This window comes from Lissotriton helveticus, chromosome 5_1, assembly GCF_964261635.1.
Source record: "Lissotriton helveticus chromosome 5_1, aLisHel1.1, whole genome shotgun sequence".
NCBI lineage: Eukaryota > Metazoa > Chordata > Amphibia > Caudata > Salamandridae > Lissotriton > Lissotriton helveticus.
The window spans coordinates 963310467-963329940 of NC_136065.1; the positions used below are offsets into that span (position 1 = coordinate 963310467).

The following is a 19474-nucleotide window of genomic DNA, read 5'->3' on the forward strand; positions in this document are numbered from 1 at the left end:
TGAGGGAAAGGGAGAAGAAGGAAAAAAGCACCTCAATCCCAGTGTGAGCAGCAGCAGAAGGACAATAATCAAAGATACCAAGTGATCAGTACATGGTCCATGCTCCACGGAAGGGAAAATCAAATGACGATAAAGTGAAACTCGCATGCACTGACCAAACAGGAGTTGCCACATGAGCGTAATGATGAAGCCTACTAGTGGTTAACAATGTGTGAGCTCTAAGGTCTTTTCTAGTTTGTTTTTTTAAGTAGCAGACAATCTCGCAGGTGAAAGTGCATGCGCTGTCTCAGGCGAGGCCTAAAAATAAGTGTGTATGAGGAAATTTTACAAATCTTTGAGTTAAAAAGGCCTGTGCCAATCATCATTGCCTAGTTGAATAGAGTGTAGCAGAGCAGGAGTTGTAAGAAGGCATCTTAATTTTTGAATCCATATGGATTTTTAAAACACACCTTTGGGGGCATTGTGGTTTCTCTAATTCTTTAGGTGTACGTTGTTTATGCTTTCATTTTCTTAGTACTTTTGGGACCAGAGCCTCAGCCACCCAACTGTACCTCTCTCGTTTAATCCTTGCAGAACACTGCAACTGAGGGTGCATTTGCACCTCTCTTTTCGGTCTGCACCCGCTCTTTTGAAGTTTATAATCTGAGATTTTGTGCACCTACACATACAGCCAGCCAGGAACGTTTTGAGGCTGTTGTCACTTGATGACGTATATTATGACTTTTCTTTTTTACATGTTTTTGTTATAATTTGATGTATATTGTTGTTTAGTTTTTGTTTCTCCAGTTGGGAAGGTGTGAGGAATGCAGCCACTTATACAGAAGACTAATCTGAGCTAGTTTAGCTCCTGCTGAGCGATAGGAACTCTGCAAGACTTCTCATAACAAGCACTGGCAAAACCATTAGGTCTCACATATGCGAGATCCTTTGGCTTTGTCAATGTTTTTGTTTATCCATGTTGTACACCAGTGTGGCTGCTGTGCAGCATTGCTAAAAGTAAAAACAAAAAACATGCCATGATGTGGTCAATGCTATGCGGGTCATAGGGCTTTTTTACTTTTAACCATGTTGCACAACAGCTGCGCTGTTGTGCAACATGCAGAGGTATTTGTCTTTGTCGAAGTTTTTTTGCCATGCTGTGCAGCACCGTTGAAAGTAAAAAAAAAAGTGCTATGACATGACCAGCATTGACTGCGTCATTGCGCTGTTCTGCTGTTCAACGTAGCTAAAAAAATATTGAAAAACCCAACTGATATCACAAAAGCGAGACATATTGACTTTGCCAATGCTTGTTTCTTCTGTCATTTGGCGTCTCCATAATGCACAAATGGCCATTCATATGGCAAACAACTGCTCTTTCTGCGGCATATTACTCCCCCATTAGAGAACGTATATGAAGTGGGCAACAAAAGATCTAGGGGAAGTAAGGGAAGGGATGATTATATTCTTACATACATCACATTATGGCTATTGTTACATTAACTCCTACTTCTCATTGCTGTTCCCACCATCACTTATCTCAGACTTCTTTTCCACCTTTTTCTTCCCCTTTTCTTGCTTATCTAATTCTCTTTATGTTTAAACACTCTTGCATCCAACTGTTTAACAAAAATCTCGAAATTATACTTACTGAGTATCTCTAAACCATCAAATATTAAGGAACTAAAAAAGCTGCTGCAAAATGTGTGCACTGACCTTCAAGCACTAGCAGACTGTAAAAAGCAAGCTTGGTACGTCAGAATACACTAGATCACTAGAAGAAAATTCTCTGCCGCAATTTTCTGATTAACTCAATTATTTCAGGAATAGATCCTGCAACATTTAATGAATCTAGATCAAGCATCATCTAAAATAAAACTGACATTGTAAAACCTCAGGCCCGATTTAGAGTTTGGAGAATGCGTATTACAACACAAATGTGACAGATGTTCCATCCGCCTTAATACAAGTGCCATAGGATATAATGCACTTGTAATAAGGTGGACAGAATATTTGTCACGTTTGAGACAATGCAACCTGTCCACCAAACTTTAAATCATGCCCTTCTTGAATTTAGGCTGGTATAAATGTTGCAATACAGAGCAAAAACACTAAAAAAGACAATAAAATACCAATTATAAAACTTCTTTAAAAAATAGCATCTTAGATCCTTGGTCTGAATTAGTGTTAATAGGAGTCCTGGACAGTCTTTGGGCGGATATGGACAAGAAAGATGATCCTAATGTTGTCACACATAATTACCTCCCAAAAACACTTTCCCAGGTCAGTGTTAAGAATAAGGTTAAATCCTTCCTTATTCAAAGAAGGCAGCATGAACATCTAATATTCCAAACATGAGTCTGGCAGCTAAATGTTGGGGTTCCATAGGGCCCTGCACTACCTCCACCGTTATCGGATCTGGGTGTGTTCCCACAAGCCCACGTGTCTGTGAACATCCAATCTACAAGTGGGAAGCAGAGCAAGATACCTGTCCTCCAGCATTGCTTTATTTATTTATTAGTCAAAAAATAAGAGGCGGTATCAAAGAGTTGTAAAGAGTCCCACAGAATATACACATATCACTGGCTCACAGCTGGCAGAACCCACTACCAATATGGAAGCATCATTTAGAGATCATGTGTAAAGTTCATCAAAAACTTTATGAAGTTTGTAAGGTGTGACTGCGGTTATAAATTATATGGGATTCCCCCGTGGATATTACCACAGCCAAAGGAACCAACATGTGAGTTCTCACTACTTCTAGGATGCTGGAAAGCCAGAAATTGCATGCAGGCACCTGGGAAATGGGAATGCCAGCAGTTTACTTCAAGCCAGTTCTTGCATACTTTTCCCCCATAGTGAGGCCTGTTTTCCCCCTCATCTTTTGTGTGTTTGTAGGCGTGTGTCCTACAGTACAGGCAGGGTCGGACTAGGAACCAAAACCGGCCCTGGCAAAGTGCTCGGCCGCCCCCCGGGGGGACAGGTTGGGGGTGCGACCAAGCTCTTTGCCGGGGCCGGTTTTCGGCCGATTTTGTTACAGGGCCGAAAGGGTGGGGGCCCAAAACCGGCCCCCACCCTTGCGGCGCACAGAGGGATTGCCCGGTGCCCGTAACGGCCAGTCCGGGCCTGAGTACAGGTAATTATTGATTCAGGCGATAGCCCCCGTTACTGGCTAAATCAGAAATTAAAGCCACCTGTAATGAAAGACTAAGAGTGACGAAGCTTAAATTTGAAATCACAGGCAATATGTTTTCAAAGCTAAAATCATACATTTTGAGTGATTTTGCTGTGCTAAGAAACAACTCACACATTTCTGAAAAGTCAATTTTTGCCTTTATCTGAAGAGACCATTGCTATGACTACTTTCTTCATTGTACTAATAAACAAAGAATTGCCACTGCTGTTCACTACTTCGACACTTCCTATCGAATACGTCACCTTCACCTAAACAAACGTGACTACCTATTTATTTCGTTCTCAGTTTTTTATTTTGAGGAATCGTTAGTTTATAGTCAAAAAAACACAATTTCAAAATCATTATCACAAATTACACTATACATAACAATCCATCCCCTGATTTTTCAAGTGATATTTTTATACAATTCAAAAAAACACTCTCTCTCATTCAAAACCCCATTCACTTCTACTGTTCATTCACACACATATCCCAAATCACACAATATAAGTTATGTTCAAACACAAATTCTTGTAATGACAAATAGTCTTATCAAACCTATGGTGCATGAAATACACAATTCTTAAAATACTCAAAAAAACTTTTTAGTAATTTAAGGTCACTCTGTAGGTCACACTAAGCAGGTCGACGCGTTTCGAACACCCCAAGTTTGTGGTGTTCTCTTCAGGACCAACAAGCTTTCTCTATAGCTTCTGTAGATCAGCCGATCTATGTCTCTATTCAACCCGTGGCATCAATTCGTAAACAGCCAAACTGCTCGAAAAAAACGCCATCACTCTTCGGCAACGAAGTTTAGATATACTTTGCCGGGGGGCGCCGAAATCTCAATGCGTTGTCCGCCATCTACTATTTATTCGTGCTTAATTTCACAGCGTCTAAGGGAAGGTGCGCGATGCCTTACACCATGACCATGGGCAGCTAAGCGGACGGCGGACAACGCATTGAGATTTCGGTGGCCCCAGGCAAAGCATATCTAAACTTTGTTGCCGATATACTTGACACCGGTCTTGGGTAGCTGCATTTCCGGTTCAGGGAGGGCTGGGCCTGGTAGTTCGGCCTGCACTGTTCCTATTGTAACAGGGTCAACACTGATTTGCATACGGCTGGGTCTAATCTGAGGTGGCATGGTGTTCACAATAACAATGGCCTGGGATGTGGTCCAAGTAACTACCAGAGGCTGAGATTATTCCAGCATTCCACCCATCTCTTTTTTGTATACTTCACATAAACTTATACAGAAGTAAATTCAATGTCTAGTATTTCTCAAAATTAGAAACATAGCTGAATGTTTTACTATACTGGGTGTGCATTTGTTGTTTCTATTTTATGGTCTTTGACTTCCTGAAATGGTTCCTGTCTTTTAACTGATTGGTGCTTTTCGAAGATGTGAAGGTTCAATCACACTAGTTAAAGCTCAAAGCAATAAATAACAAAGAACCCTGGGGCATATTTACTTCTCTTTCATACAAAGCTGCGTTGAGTTGCATGAAAGGGAGAGAGCAGGGATGCACCATATTTATAAAGATATGAAGCATTTCTGTTTTCTCCTTGCGCTGGTGCACAGTGTGACGCCTAGCGCCAATGCAGGGAGCCTGCGTTATGGAGTAGATTGTTTTTGAGCATGAAGGGATACCTTCCCACACATAAATAATCCTTAGAAGCATTTCCTTCTTTCTATGTGTGATACAGAATGCATCACGCATAGAAAGAGGAGGTAATGAAGAGAAATGCAAATATTTCTCCGTGTTACGCCTCACTGGGGAAAGCGCAGCGTTTTGACGCATTGCAAGGTTTACTGGTATCCGCAAATCTGGCAATGCACCAAAATAAATGGGTGGATCCATGGGAATGCCAATGCTTCACCCGTAGAAGGCATCCCCAACAGAGTGAGGGGAGAGGAGTTGGCCTAACGGCTAGGGCGCTCGACCTCTGACCTGGGGATCTAGGTTCGAGTCTCGGTAACGACGCCAAAAACCTCCTGTGATTCTGGGCAAATCACTTAATCTCCCCGTGCCTAAAATGAATGCGTGTCCTCATGTAACGTAACTGGTGCTCTGATACCTGATTCAGTTCGGGTCTAGTTCGCGCTATATAAAACTCTGCAAAAGAAACCAAAAAAACACAACGCAGCACAAGATGCTTCATTGCGTTACATTTAATTTACCAAGCCATTTACCAAGCCATTGTGTGGCTTAGTAAATGCCAACTAACATTTTGCATTGTAGCTGCACCAAAAAGAGGCACTATTACAAATCACAATGTTAGTAAATCTGGCCCATTGTGCTTAATTTGTAAAGGGAAATCAGCATGATTTCCTCATGCCCTTTCCATTTAGACTTCACTAAATTCGCCGCCCCTTAAGAAGTCGAGGTTTTGCACAGGACTGAATGTACCAAAGCATCTGACATGCGTCACAAGCAAGAGGCGCTGCTTTTGTTTGACTAACACCAATGGCGTCCTGCCTCCAACCCGCAGCCATATAGGGAGTGGAAAGAAATGGCAGAGCCAAGGTTTTTTGAGATCACAAACAACTAATGGGGCCTTGTTCAATATTCATAGCCGCGCGGTAGCCTTCCAAACCACGCCGCAGATAAGAGCAGAGCTTTACCCTAGATGGACACGCTGTAGTGGTTCCACACTTCTCTGCACACCCCTCACACACAAAGGAGGACATTGAGGCGCGCGGCCCACTCACCGGCTAAAAATATGTTCAGAAGGGAATTTTTATGTGAACTTACTGCCTAATGGCCGCGTACACCCGAGCACGGAACAGAACAAAATTAATCACTTGAATCAAAGTAGTGTGTGCTAACGTGAAATCAAGCCCGGGGCTTTTTTTTTTAACCGAATTAATCACGTTTGACCAACTGCTGACTTAACTTGCACTCTTAACGAACGTGCTTCTGAGGCCTCTGCCATTGTGCAGCCAAAAGATGCTGCTTTATGTAAAATATGAAATCCATGGCCAAACCGCCTCTTGGTATCTTGAGTGATATCATGCAAATGTGCCACAGAATGCTGGAAAACAATGAGGAAACACCAATTGAATTATATATACACACACACACAATGCCGAGCATCACAGGGCTTATATTACTAATACAATACAGAGCCTGACAATATAAATACTCTATTGTTAGACTCCAGTTAGACCCCATTTGAGGGACCAATGGCAGGGTCTTTAGAATCAGAACCATGGTGGTTGAGGTCGGACCTATTATTGCTCTGCAGACTGGGGCAAGTACACACTTTCCACACGTGAATGCAGGGCCGGCTTTAACACTGCTTGCGCCCTGTGCGACAATGTCTGTTGGTGCCCCCCCAATGACCACCTCTGCCACGGATGCCCTCACTAGCACCCTTTAACAGTGCCCCTCAAGTCAACCACTATCTGTCAGATTCATTTAGCTTAATAACACCACTCAGACCAGTGTAAGGTGTCAGAGCACTTTAAATCACACACACATTGCACAGAGACAATCACATGTGTGTAAATCAGTGTATAGGAAATGTTCCATCAGACAAGACTACAAGGTGTAGTGTAGGAGTGACATGTCATCGATGCTGGTAGGCAATATAATTTAAGACTCCTTATTCTTTAAAGCACAAATTCAGAATTTAAAACTTTACATCATTGTTAGGGGTTCTCTTTTATAATATGAATTGTTTTCTACCCAAATAAACTCTTTACGCAAGATTAGGATAATGAAAGACTGGGCAGAAAAATATATAGCTCTAACATGTACCTTGCAGTTTGCATACAGCTCTTTGATGACAGTGAATAGCTCAATGTTCTATATTAGGATTTTGACTTATAAACAACAAGTTACAAAAGGAGCCCTCTTACAGAAGCAGTAACCCACTGACCTGCTTACATTATATGCACTTTGTTATCTGCATAGTACACGTTCTTAGCAGCAGGCATTTGAACCCTCTGCGCTACCCCTGGATGAATAAAAACTTCCACTAGACATCCATCTCTTTCCAGGAAGATGATTAATCACCAGAGTTATCTTGACATTTTAATTGATGCCTGATAATTGCTGGAGGCCAGGAACATGCTAGCAGGTGCTTAAATGATAATATGCTTGCAAAAATGACGCCCCCACCCTAAGTCAGCTCCCGATGCGGTGGCACCGTTCGCACCGTCCTAGAGCCAGCCCTGCTTGAATCCCAGGGTAGCGAACAGTCAAAGGCTTTTCCAGTGAGGTAACGTGGGAGGCAGACTCCAAACTCAATAGTCAACCACAGACTCCATGTCATACTGTCCAGCCAATGGTTGTTTTTTGAAAAGAGAAGTACTTTAATAGCAGAGCAAAACCAAATACTACACGCAGTGTTGGGGTTAAGTTACAGAGTTGTACAACACTACAGTCTGTAACCAATTCTTATAGTTCAATGATGGCAGTTCCTGCCCCACTATAGTAGTCTTTCACCCTGACTACAGCTCCCACTCTACCACAGTGATCGATTAATGCAGGATAACGTATGGCGAGAATTGGCTCAGATGTTTTTTCACTAACTGGCTTATGAGGGGAACCGCTTTCTTCTCTTTGACAGTTTCTACTCCTACAGAGCCAGGCACTCTCCTTCTCTTTCTGAGCAGAAGGGATGTATTCTTCTAGGTACTAGACAAACCCACAGCTTCGACAGCAAGTTATGGAAGTTTGCAGGTGATGTTCCCTCACCTCTGGGTGACTCGCTGTCAGGCAAACGCTCACTCTGCTCTTGAAGTAGACTGAAGAGTACACTCTTCACTGGCGAAGAACTTGGAACTGGAACAAAGTGAGATGGTTTGGGTTCCACCTCCATACTCATTTTCTAGCGAGGGGATGTTGACCCACGGTCTAAAGTTTTGGAACAGTTTTGCACTGGTTCCCTTTCAAATGTCATTTTTTGGATGTCGTGCAGACACAGCCTTTGTGCAAGGTGATGGCTGTTACAGCAGATAGTGATGTTGTTGGCTCCTTGCAGGAGTATCAAAAACATGAGTCCAATAAAGTGTGAAGATTCTGCCCCTGACTGTCATCAGTTTTCCTGAAGTAATAATCGGGGGAAAAACAAAAGGGCAGGAACTGCTTAGGGACTTCCTCACCCTTAACAACAGAATCTGATGACTCACTTCCTCTTCCCTACCACTCACCGAATGGCAAGGACTAATTAGCACTCCCTGCTAAAAGGCCATAAGGAATGTCTCCGTCATGCCGCGCTCCCCCTAAAACACAATAAAGGTCTGCTTGGTAATTTCAACCCATAAAAATATTGGAACACTGCCTTCACTGCCTTCACTGCTTCACGTCACCAACCCAGGACATCAACCACAGTCTCGTGTCAATAAAGAGGGCATGCTTGGTGTGTCCCTCCATGCCACAGAACTGGTTCTGGTTTTGGAGTCACCATAGATATGCTGAGTCAGTCTGTGTCAGCTGGACCAACAAAACTCAGGATACCTGTTTCACATGATGTCAGGTTACAGGGGAGACGTGTTTGTTTACCATGCAGTGGACATCTCATTCCTACACCTATGCAATTCACAGCCTCACATTAAAAATACACCAAATCCATACCTCCTCAACAATTTCTCGTTTAAGTCCTCAATTCAAACATACCTTACACTACAAATATTTACCCCTACATAACAGAGCCATGTAATATTTTAAATGCAAATGCACCCCTGAATAATATAGTTTCATATCACACATACAGTTATTCAATGCAGGGCTTCAAAATATGAAAATATCCATTCAATATAGAGCCTCATATTACAAAAAAGCAACACAGAGCCTCACTATGCATCAACAGTGATACAATACTGAGCAGCACAGTGCAAACCAATACACAAATGATACAGCGCCTCACAGTACACATACATAGCAAGACAATCAGAAGCGTGCAGTAAAAAGACCCCACTACTGCTCCTCGTTACTTCTTCAGCTAAACCCTTACATCATTAGTTGTGTTGTGATTCTGGAGACACACATATTGCTACATGCCTAAAACCTGGTTAAACTCCTCCCCCTAAAGGTGTCTCCATAAAAACAGCTCTTCTCCTACTCCCCCTCAAGCGCCCTTACATGTAATAATGTACTAAAGTTTGAGACACTGGCCCAACAGGTAATTTCTAAACGCAATGAATGCTCCTTTTTGCATTTTTCTGCTGGATGCACAGGACATGTTTCTGAATCTCACCTCCATATGTATAGCAAGGTCAACAGAGGCTGTATTATAATAAGTGCCCCGGGGCGCAACAGACGTTTGTGCCCGCTTTGCGACCCGAGGCACTTTGGTATTATAGAAGGGGATGCAGAGGCCTTTGTGTCCCCTTCTATACCACTGATAGCGCTGGTGAACTTAAAGCACCAGCGCTATCAACAGAGGGCATTCCCTCATTTGCATAGGGGCATGACCTATGTAAAAGAGGGAATTCCTTTGGCGCTGTGCCCGCACCATATTACAGACGTGGGCGCAGAGTCAAAGAAGCCCTCAGGAAGCGCACTGAGAGGGCACCATTTAAAAGGTAGCACACTGTCAATGTGCCTCTTGACAGCAGCGCTCTGCAGAGATAAAGGGGGTGCCAAGAACCCCCCAGACACCCCCTTGCAGGTGGGTGAAGTCACTGACTGCACCCGCCTGCAAGGGGATCTCTAAACCCCTTTGAAAGTGCAGGCGGGTGTCGCCTGCACTGTGTATTTTTACATGAATGCGCTGCCCCCAGGCCAGCTCGGGTTTGTGGCTGCCCTGGGGGCAGAGCATTAACCATAATGGGGTGCATTGGCATTGTTTACACCCGGTGCACCTTTTCAAAGGTGCACCGGGCGCAACAATGCCAATATTTAATACGGCCCCAGGATGCCACCTGCCTGATTTTGAACAAATCACTCTGTCTCTACAGCGTATAACACTAACTTAGCAACACACATTGTCGCACGCGCTACAGACTGCACGGCTCAGAAAATAGAGCAGGTGTTCTTGATTCATATCCCCGACATGCATTGCCAGAGCCTGTGTTTTAACTCCTAGAGTTACTATGCTGGTGGATGTGCTGTAAAAGCAAGATTTATTCACAAAGCAATGCAAGGCTCACTTTTCTATTTGTGTGCAGGTACAAGAGGATTATGGGACATTCCATGGGCACATCAACCGTTCTGCTAGATTTCAGTGCAGCTGATGCTGAAATATACAAATCCTGCTTTTTACCCAGAACCAGCCGCGGCCGGTAGTGGGAGTACCGGCTGGGCAGTGACGTGGGGAGGAGGAGGGGCAGGGTGGGGGGTAGTAATGTATGGAATCCGGACCTTAACAGGTAAGTAAACATAAAAATAAATAAAACGAATTTCGTTGCGCGCACTGCATTGCATTTGGTGATCCTTTAGTGAGTTACTGAAATAGTAAAAGCTATAAAGATTCATTGTCCAGGAAAGACCAGTCTGTGATCTCCAGAGCAGACTGTCCATCAGTCCCTAATACTTGCATTATTTGGCCCATTGTGATGAAAGCTCATAGCCATCCTGTGCAGACATGGAACCAGCCCGGGTAAAAAAAACATTATTGAGCTTTAATATGCACAGTACTAGCACCATAATACACAATCACTGTGCTGGCATATATTATTGGTTCTTTCAAACATCACCTTAACTGACGGGCACTCCCTGTCTATAAGACACCATTGTTCTTCAGGGTAAGAAACTCCTCAAGCTGACCTATGGAGTGTTGGACAGAAGAACGCTGCATAGTTCAGAGATGTTTGTCACTTCCTTGGTCATTTATTTTATACCAAATGCCCAGGGGAGACACACTCTGACATAATTTGTTAGTACGAGGCCCAAAAGATATCATTTAAGCCCATGTTTTTCAACATTTCCTGTATGGGAGAATGCACTTCCCGTACCACCCTTTCAGTTCAGGCTCGCTCGCATTTACAACTCGAAACTCACCTTTCCGCCCTACTACTTTTAGAATCTACCAGCCGTTACTGCTTTTTAGTACAGTCAAATGTTTCTTAAAGACTCAACCCTCAGTGTGTGTTTCTAGGTCCCTGCTACCAGCAGACTTAATATACCTGTTAACTTGCTTTTTCAATATGGCGTTAACCAATGTAACAGATACAATGCACAAGGAACTATGCTCATCAGAAAAACACAATCTCATTTTTCAGTCTTCACGCTTAATCTTTTCATGGTGAATATTTGAAAGATGAAGAAACTTACAGTAAAGTTTTCCTGTGACTTGTAGTTCTCATCTAGATATACTCGGGCTCTGTTGAACTCCTTCATTGCATCACTTGATAGTAGTTCTCTAAAAGACAAAGCAAGAACACCAAATGACTCTTACGCTGCAGACCTTTCACTTACACCAGTCACTTAGAAAGAGCTCGGCAACTCTGACTAAAGAAAGGCTATTTTTGTGTTTTTTTTATTTGCAGACCTGTCAACTCACTGTGCAACCGTGTGCCCCATGATATGGGTTCCCTTCACACAGTCAACCGGTGAAGAGCCAATATAAAATGGTATAGGGAGGGGAGCTGGAAACCACAGTATTTTATGGGTTTCCAGCTTGTCTCTGGAGGCTCTGAGGAGCAGGAGTCTATTAAGGGTCTGATTGCGAGTTGTCACATAAATATTGGGACCCCCTCTATGGTTAATTTATTGACCAGGGACAAGAGAGGACAATACTCAAAAACTATACTAATGATATTCCCCCGTGGTCAAATAATAATTTCTTGTGTGGCAAAGCTCACAACATTCAAGAGAGAACCTTCAAATTAATACAGGTACAACAATACCCCTTCTTTCATTTTACATGTTTTATTTCTTTTTTCATTAGTTTATCAAAAATATTTTTTTCCCTTAAATCTTTTCTTGTGTGTACATCACTTCATAACCATAGATGATGATCCAATTCATATAAAAAATTACAGTGAAAAATACATTGTGTTGTAAACATAAAGTGCTTTACAATAAAAACTGACACCCTGTTTGTCACACACCAACCAACATACACAACATACACACAAATTTCTAAGGCTGAGGTGAAACAGATATTATTTGTGCGATTTCCACGCCTGGCGTGGAAATCGCACAAATAATATCTGTTTCACCTCAGCCTTAGAAATTGTTTTTTTGAATTTGTAAATCTGTCAAGTGGTATGTATGAGTAAGTGTGTATGTTGGTTGGTGTGTGACAAACAGGGTGTCAGTTTTTATCAAAAGGAGACAATATTTTTTGAAGTTGGAAAGTCTGTATTTAGGATATTTCAGAATTAAAATTATGACATACAATAAATATTTTTAGCATAAGTCATTACTGTGATGAATTTGTCAACAAGTTTGGATGCCAAATGACAACTTCTCAAAGACTGAAGATGCCTCCACTTGGGTCTCCTCATACTCTTGGGAAATTGCTGCTGAATCCCCTCCTGCCTCCTCCGAGTCCCCACAGACCCGAGGGGAACTGGAGATAAGGCAGGTGCTGCAACACCAATTTCAGCCATGGACCCTTCTCTCCCTTGGCTCTCCTCAGACCTGTGGAAGGGAGAAGAAGATTCGTGTGCTCCAACACCACCCCCAGACACCTTCCTCTCCCTCACATGGGTCCACAGAAACCCAGGAGTGCAGGATACATATTCCCATTCTCCTCAGCAGCTCTGTCGCTAGGATAGAACTGCTGCCAAGCGAAGGCTGCTGCTGCAGTCTTCCAGATTAGAAGCATGCACTACTCATGGACGCAGTGGCAGAAAGAGAGAGAAAGCGCTGAGAGAGTTGCAGAAGCAGTGTAAGCACAATGTTTTCAAAGCGAATCAAGTTATCCTTAGAGGTGGGGAGGGTAACACAATGTCAATTAGGTTTTACTTTTAATTCTTGGGTCAGGTGCATATGCAGAAGGAGGAGGTTGGTAGGACACACTAAAAGCTCTTTTTTGTGGGAAAAGTGATACACGTGGGTATCAAAAGCTAAGAGTGGTAAATGTACATATACGTAGTAGGGAGGTAGTGCGTAACGCATGCGAATGACGGTAGCAGGAAGTCAAAGATGTTTCTCTTATGGAGCTGGAGACACAGCATTATGGGAAACCCCACTATCGCACGCGCAATTCAAGCGTGTAGTAAACAAGAGTATAAAAAGACATTCGCATGTGGAAGAAAAAGCCACCTTTTCCCACAGGCGTCACGCCTGGATGACACTGTGCACATACAAATCACCGGGGCTACAAGCTTACTTCGGTCTGGGGTATGGCAGGAAAACTAAAGAAGCTTTTTTAAAACACAGGCTTGGAATCCTACCAGCCATACCACATCTACAACCATGGCTGAGAAGGAACTGTGGGTCAAAATGTAGGCTGTGTGGTGCAGGTAACGAAAACTTTGAAAATCTGCTATGCAACTGCTTGGGGCTGAAAGAGGAAAGAGTAGCCCTGCTAAAAACCGGTTTCAATGAACAAAGAATACGCACATGCAGACAAGCAGTTCTCGCTTGTTTTGACCCAGGTCTTCCACAACTAAATGGGAAGTTGGTGAAATTCCTGAAACTAGTGGAGCTGAAACTAACAAGCTATGAATTCGCCCCTGATCAGACCTCTGGAACTATGGTCAAGACATGATGCAATGAACAATGCTGACCTCCCATATGACATTGATTTTTATCACTACAACTTTTATAACTAAAGTTTACTGTTTTTAACTTTTTCTTTTTAACTTTTATCCGAGGATATGTGTTTTAATGTATTTTTGTATTGGTTTTAATTAACCTAAAACAATAAAGTTTACTTACTTACAATATACGTAGTAGGGAGGTAGTGCGTAACACATGCGAATGACGGTAGCAGGAAGTCAAAGATGTTACTCTTATGGAGCTGGAGACACAGCCAGGTGTCTGTATTATAAATATGGTTGCAGAAAACAGTGGTACGCCTTCAAATTTCTGCATGTGGATGAAAGCATCTCATTTGGGTTGTAGAAGAATGGGAGGAAGTGTTAGAAGATATTACCATGTACTTAAATTAGTGTGACCAATGGCCTGTTTTCCATCGCAGGACTCTCCATAACAAAGAGCTTATAGAACTTTGGTGGAAAACATGCCTCTTGCTGATGCTTACCCTTTATCAATTCTATAGTTGAATAAATTAAGAATACATTCAGTCCCCCAAAGCAAATGCATTTGAAGGCAAATTGTGTGTGCCCAATTTGTGCTTTGATATTTCCAAATTGGGTTGGGATCATTCTTGTGATGTGATTTCACTTTACTACTGTTTGTGTGCAGCATAAAAACTTTACACGTTGCCTTTGCTAAGCCTGACTGCTTTTTTACCAAGCTACCAGAGGATTAAGCATAGGTTAATTTAGTGACTTTGGTGGTTAACCTTTACAAGGATTGAGTTTATTACTTGATTGGTGCTAACACCCCTCTCAACGCCCATCTTGCTTTCAGATTAAAAAATGTGTGAAGACAGACTGTAGTTTTCAGATATAAAATATTCCCTCATACATTCTGTTAGCGGCAGAAGTCTACACCTAAACACATCATACAAAGCAGTTAAGACAAACATGCTCATGTAAGTGCTCCAAGTTCTGACTGACAAAGTCTTAAGTCAATTACTGAAGACTCTTGAGCCAAGGAATTCAGTTGCTGAAGGAGGATGTGCCAATGCACATTACCGAAACACAATTACACGTTGAACCTAAAAACTCTATAATATGTGGTTTAAAGAGAGACAGAAGTGTAGTCTGAGTAAATTACTGCATGTTGCAGAGAACATCAATGTCCACTCCTGGGAACTTATTTAACACCCACGTGCATTCTGGAAGATGTTGTTTTGGATACAACTTTCAAACAGTGGCATTACAAAAAGTGTAACTTAAATTCTGCCTTTACCATCAAAGACTGTTTTACGGTACAATAAATTTCAGTGGAAACAGCATATCTCTATCTGCTCCCAATTTGAAGTTAATACTTATTAAGTGTAATAAGGTAACCCAGTGCTAGTCTAAGGGAGTGATAGGCATACAGCAGCGAGAAAAGACTTTTGGAGTTTTTCCCTGTCAGGATATATAAAACTTAAACATGCATGTTCCACTTTTTAAATACCATGCACCCTGCCTTAGGATGGTTAGTGCCTACCTTAGGCGTGAGTTATACAATTAGGAAAAAAAGCATTAGGCCTGACAAAAGGTTTATATTTGCTAGGTTGAAATGACAGTTTAAAATTGCACTACAGGCTGCAGTGGCAGAACTGAGACATGGTATAAAGGGCTACCTTAGTGGGTAGTACAATGAGTGCTGCTGTACTAGTAGCATTTAATTTACAGGCCCTGGGTACATGGATAACCATTTCTGGGGACTTACAAGTAAATTAAATATGCCAATTATGTGTAGGCAAATGTAACAGTTTTTGAAGAGACAGCGCATGTACTTTAGCACTGGTTAGAAGGGGTAAAGTGCACAGAGTCCTAACGCCAACAAGTTCAGCCAAAATGTGCGAGTGAAAGCAAAATGTTTGGGGGAATACCACACCAAGGATGTCAGGTTTAACCTAATCCATGTACTGTATACACATAGCAATCTTTTGTTGGCTGTTTTGAACGTATCAATCCTTTTGTAACTGTTTTGGACTGCAGCAGGTATTTTTGCTTGCTTATTTATGTCAGTATTTATGTCAGTATCTGGGCATGAGTGTCAAAACTGTAGTCTTCATCATTGTTTGTTTTCCACTGCATCCATCTGCTTTGGCAATAAAACTTCCTGTCATTTTGTTTAGTCCCATTTGTTCTACAACTAGTAGGCTTTAATTGTGTGCTAAGCAACACATGTCATGGTTCCGCTACAGCAAAAACAACGAAGTGATGAATGGAATGATCAAATCGATTGCTCAGTGCTACATCCCAGTCACCCACTGTGCAATCTTAAACAGAGACCAGATACATGTAGAACAGTCAGGGTACTTCTCCAATAGTAACAGCCCGGCCAGATGTACAAGAGCTCATTTCCTGCAGGCTGAATACATGCCATGCTAGACTGGTTTTGGCCTAATTAGGCCTGGTCAGTATGGCATAGTTGGAGTACTGTGGCATGGGGCCCACATTTGGTCATATGCAGGGTCACTGGGATTACACGGTTTTGCAGATTTATTTTAGTATAATTATAGATTTGCCGCATTTGCCACACAATCCATCATCTGCTGCATAATCAGCAGGTTTTAATCAAAACATTATTTCTAGCTCAAACAGTTCAAAAGTTACTAAAAACATAGTGACACATGTTACCCCACAGTGGATAGCCCTTTGCAAAGGTTGACTGAGCGCCATTCTGTTGCTCATTCCTATATTTGGGTGTTAAAATGGTACTAATGAAGTGCAATAATTGCCCAGACAGTGTTAACAAGTGTAAAAATTGTAAAATAATGAAGTAATACCATAATAAAATGTGCCATATTACGCTGCATAGTTTGCCTTTTCTTGCAGCATAATTAACTGAACCCTGACGCATAATCTGGCCCTCCTCTCCTGCATAATTCCAGTGGCCCTGGGCATATCCATCACTCTTACAACATCTTCTGTAAAAAAAATTGCCCACTATACAGCTTTAGACAGACATCAGTTCATGCAAATTAGTCTTGATCCTAATCCAGAAGGAGCGGACCAGCCTGAATTGCTCCACATGTCGTCGCCAGACAGGAACATAAGCGACCCCAAACTTGTTTTCACGTACTTAATTTCCCCAAAATGGCAGTACTGCAACATTTGCTGGGTTAGATGTTGGTGTTTAGGCATTCATAGTTGCATCAGTGTGGTCTGTTGGAGGTCGAAACCCAGGTGTCATAACAGAGAGCATGAGAGTTCTGGGGTATGCAGCTCACAGTCATAGGCTTATTGACCAGCCCAAGTCACAAAAGTATGCCACAATGGTTGTGTTGCGGAGACTGCATACACCGCATTATGTGCAGAAGGTCATTGTTACCATCTAGGTTATTGTGGCCTGCAGGAGACCAGGACACACCGTGCTGGGACGGAGAGTAAAACAGCCCAGGAATCACGGACGGACTGGCCGTAGCATGCACCAGGCGTTTTCCCAGTGGGATGGAAGGGTGGGACCGGTTTTGGACTGGTAGGGGGTGTTTTTGGTACAGGGGGCCGGTTTTGCAGCAGTCCTGCAATATCGTCCCCCTATACCAAAAGCAGTGGCAGTGTTTCCTACCAGCATCCTCCCCACCCCACTCGCAGCAGGTCCAACATAATTGATTTGCGTTTCCAGTCCAGCCCTGCCAGAAATGCACTGAAGGCATAGAGATCCCCTTACAAGAATCAGTAACTTTGATGAGTGGTCCAACAGGGAAGTGAAGGTTAAGGCCTTCACTGCCCAGGAGAGCTTGCGGGCTGTCCACCAGCCTTAATAGGACCCCGTGTATCTTTCTTCAAGAGGAATATGCTCATTTGCCATTAGATACATAAGAAGTTGCTACTTTCTATCAAATGTTCATTCTTTCAGGCTTAACTCATCTAAAACTTTTTATCTGTGTGTATTTTTGTAATGCTTTTAATTAATCAAAAACAATAAATCTGTTTACTGTTACTTACATTCTTTCAGTGTCTATTCATTTTTTTTTAGCATTTTTGAATTCTGATATGTGGGAATTTAACAAAATAACTACTTTCCCTCTTCCATGGTAGCAGTGAATTCCCTTATCTGAATTCCCTCCAGAGTACCACATGGGAGGAGGTGAAACCCAGCATTTATGAGAGCTCCCCATTGATAGAAGACGACTGAATCATCAAAAGAAAGTAAAATGTTCAGATCGTAGATTACAGAAGAAGTATGAAAAAAGAATCCTAGCAAGCAAAGGAAGGATCTCCGCCTTGGAGAATGAGAAGCTGAGCCCTCAACACTCCGACGACAATATTCCCATAAAATTCAGTCATTGCAAACTTAGCAGCGTGATTTCAAATTGATGCATTTTATTTTAGATCTGACAAGAGAAACGACGAAGAACGGTGTTTATGTTCTAAAATAAACATTTGGAAATGTCCCAGATTGAGCAACATACCGCGCTGCCAGAGATTGGAGAGGGGCCCGTTTTATTCTCATTTGGCAGAGAAAGAGGCATTTGGATTTGTATACAGAAGCACAGCTAGTCTTTTTCCACGAGCTGCAGCCCCAGATCCAAAACGGCAGATTCTATCTTTATATTTGGCTCAGATAGGGACTTCATTGACTGCACAGGGAAATGTGCCTTTTATCCAGTAAGGGTGGGAGGTTTTGTTAGAAAACAGGGCTGCCACAGAAAAAAATTATCATTCACTGGCAGCAGTCAGACCTGTAAGACTCTAATTGTGCCCCCCACTCATATGTCGCAAATTTTATCAGGAAAATATATGATAATTTACTAGCCCTGGGAGGTAAATTCAGTTCCGCTCGCGGAATTTGGGTAATTTCTCGTTCTGCGGAGAACGCTGAATTGCCCAAAATTCTGCAATTTGGGGGATTTTTTGCTTGTTAGCACTTTCAAAATGCGTGTTCACGAGATATTTCTTCCTGAGCATGCAAACAGCATTCGCGAAGAGAAAAAAAGCATCGCGAACAGGTGGAAAAAGCAATTCCATGTGTTTGCGAAACTTTTGCGTGCTCGTGGTGATTTTTTACCGTTTTGTGGAGCTTTGCGTTGCACGACTACGCAAATTCCGCCCACCCCTAAAATGTACCATTCTTGTGCACGATATCAATATGAACATCATTATATTTTGTTATATGGATTTTGAACTAACCCAGATATGAGCAAATACTCACTTGACCAGCTTGTCCACATAAGCCATTGATGCTTCATAGTTTTTCCCTCCAACTTCTTGACAATGTAGTGCTAGGAACTGTGGCTTGTGTATATGCACGCTCTGAAAAACAAACAATACAACGTCAGCAGCTGATACCACAAGACAATGTTTAGACTCCTCCTGTGAGGATGGCTGTTTTAAGAATTATTGCTGAGAAAGGACTTTATCGGGTAGGAAAACGTTATTGGCGTTCTATAGAAACCTCCCAGAGTGCACATCCAGCCTTCAGCTTGTGGCAGGGGGCAGCACTCACAGGAAGATATCAGCAGGTACATATCTCTGCTGCTTTTTACTGCAGGCTGCCAGCCCCAAGAACCAGAAATATCTGTCACAGGGCATGAAGAGCATGCAATCCATGACAAGGGCCTTCTGAAGCAGAGCAAAGCACCAAAATAAACAACAGGCACTTGAAAGCTGGAGGTCAGCATAGCACTATCATTTAAAGAATAGGTTTTAAAGGAACTGAGACAATTCAAATGTACCTG

The 19474-nt window shown here is 42.4% G+C and overlaps 1 protein-coding gene across 2 annotated transcripts in view; it reads right to left on the minus strand.

Annotated features, from left to right (window-relative positions):
• Window positions 1-19474, minus strand: part of INPP5A (inositol polyphosphate-5-phosphatase A) — a 1643294-nt gene that overhangs the window by 987845 nt on the left and 635975 nt on the right. For both annotated transcript variants that reach the window (XM_078643463.1, XM_078643462.1), the window contains exons 3-4: window positions 18949-19049; window positions 11383-11470 (exon numbers count right to left, since the gene is read on the minus strand). In XM_078643463.1, the coding sequence (XP_078499589.1) occupies window positions 11383-11470; window positions 18949-19049 (189 nt within the window). The remainder of the gene's footprint in view (window positions 1-11382; window positions 11471-18948; window positions 19050-19474) is intronic.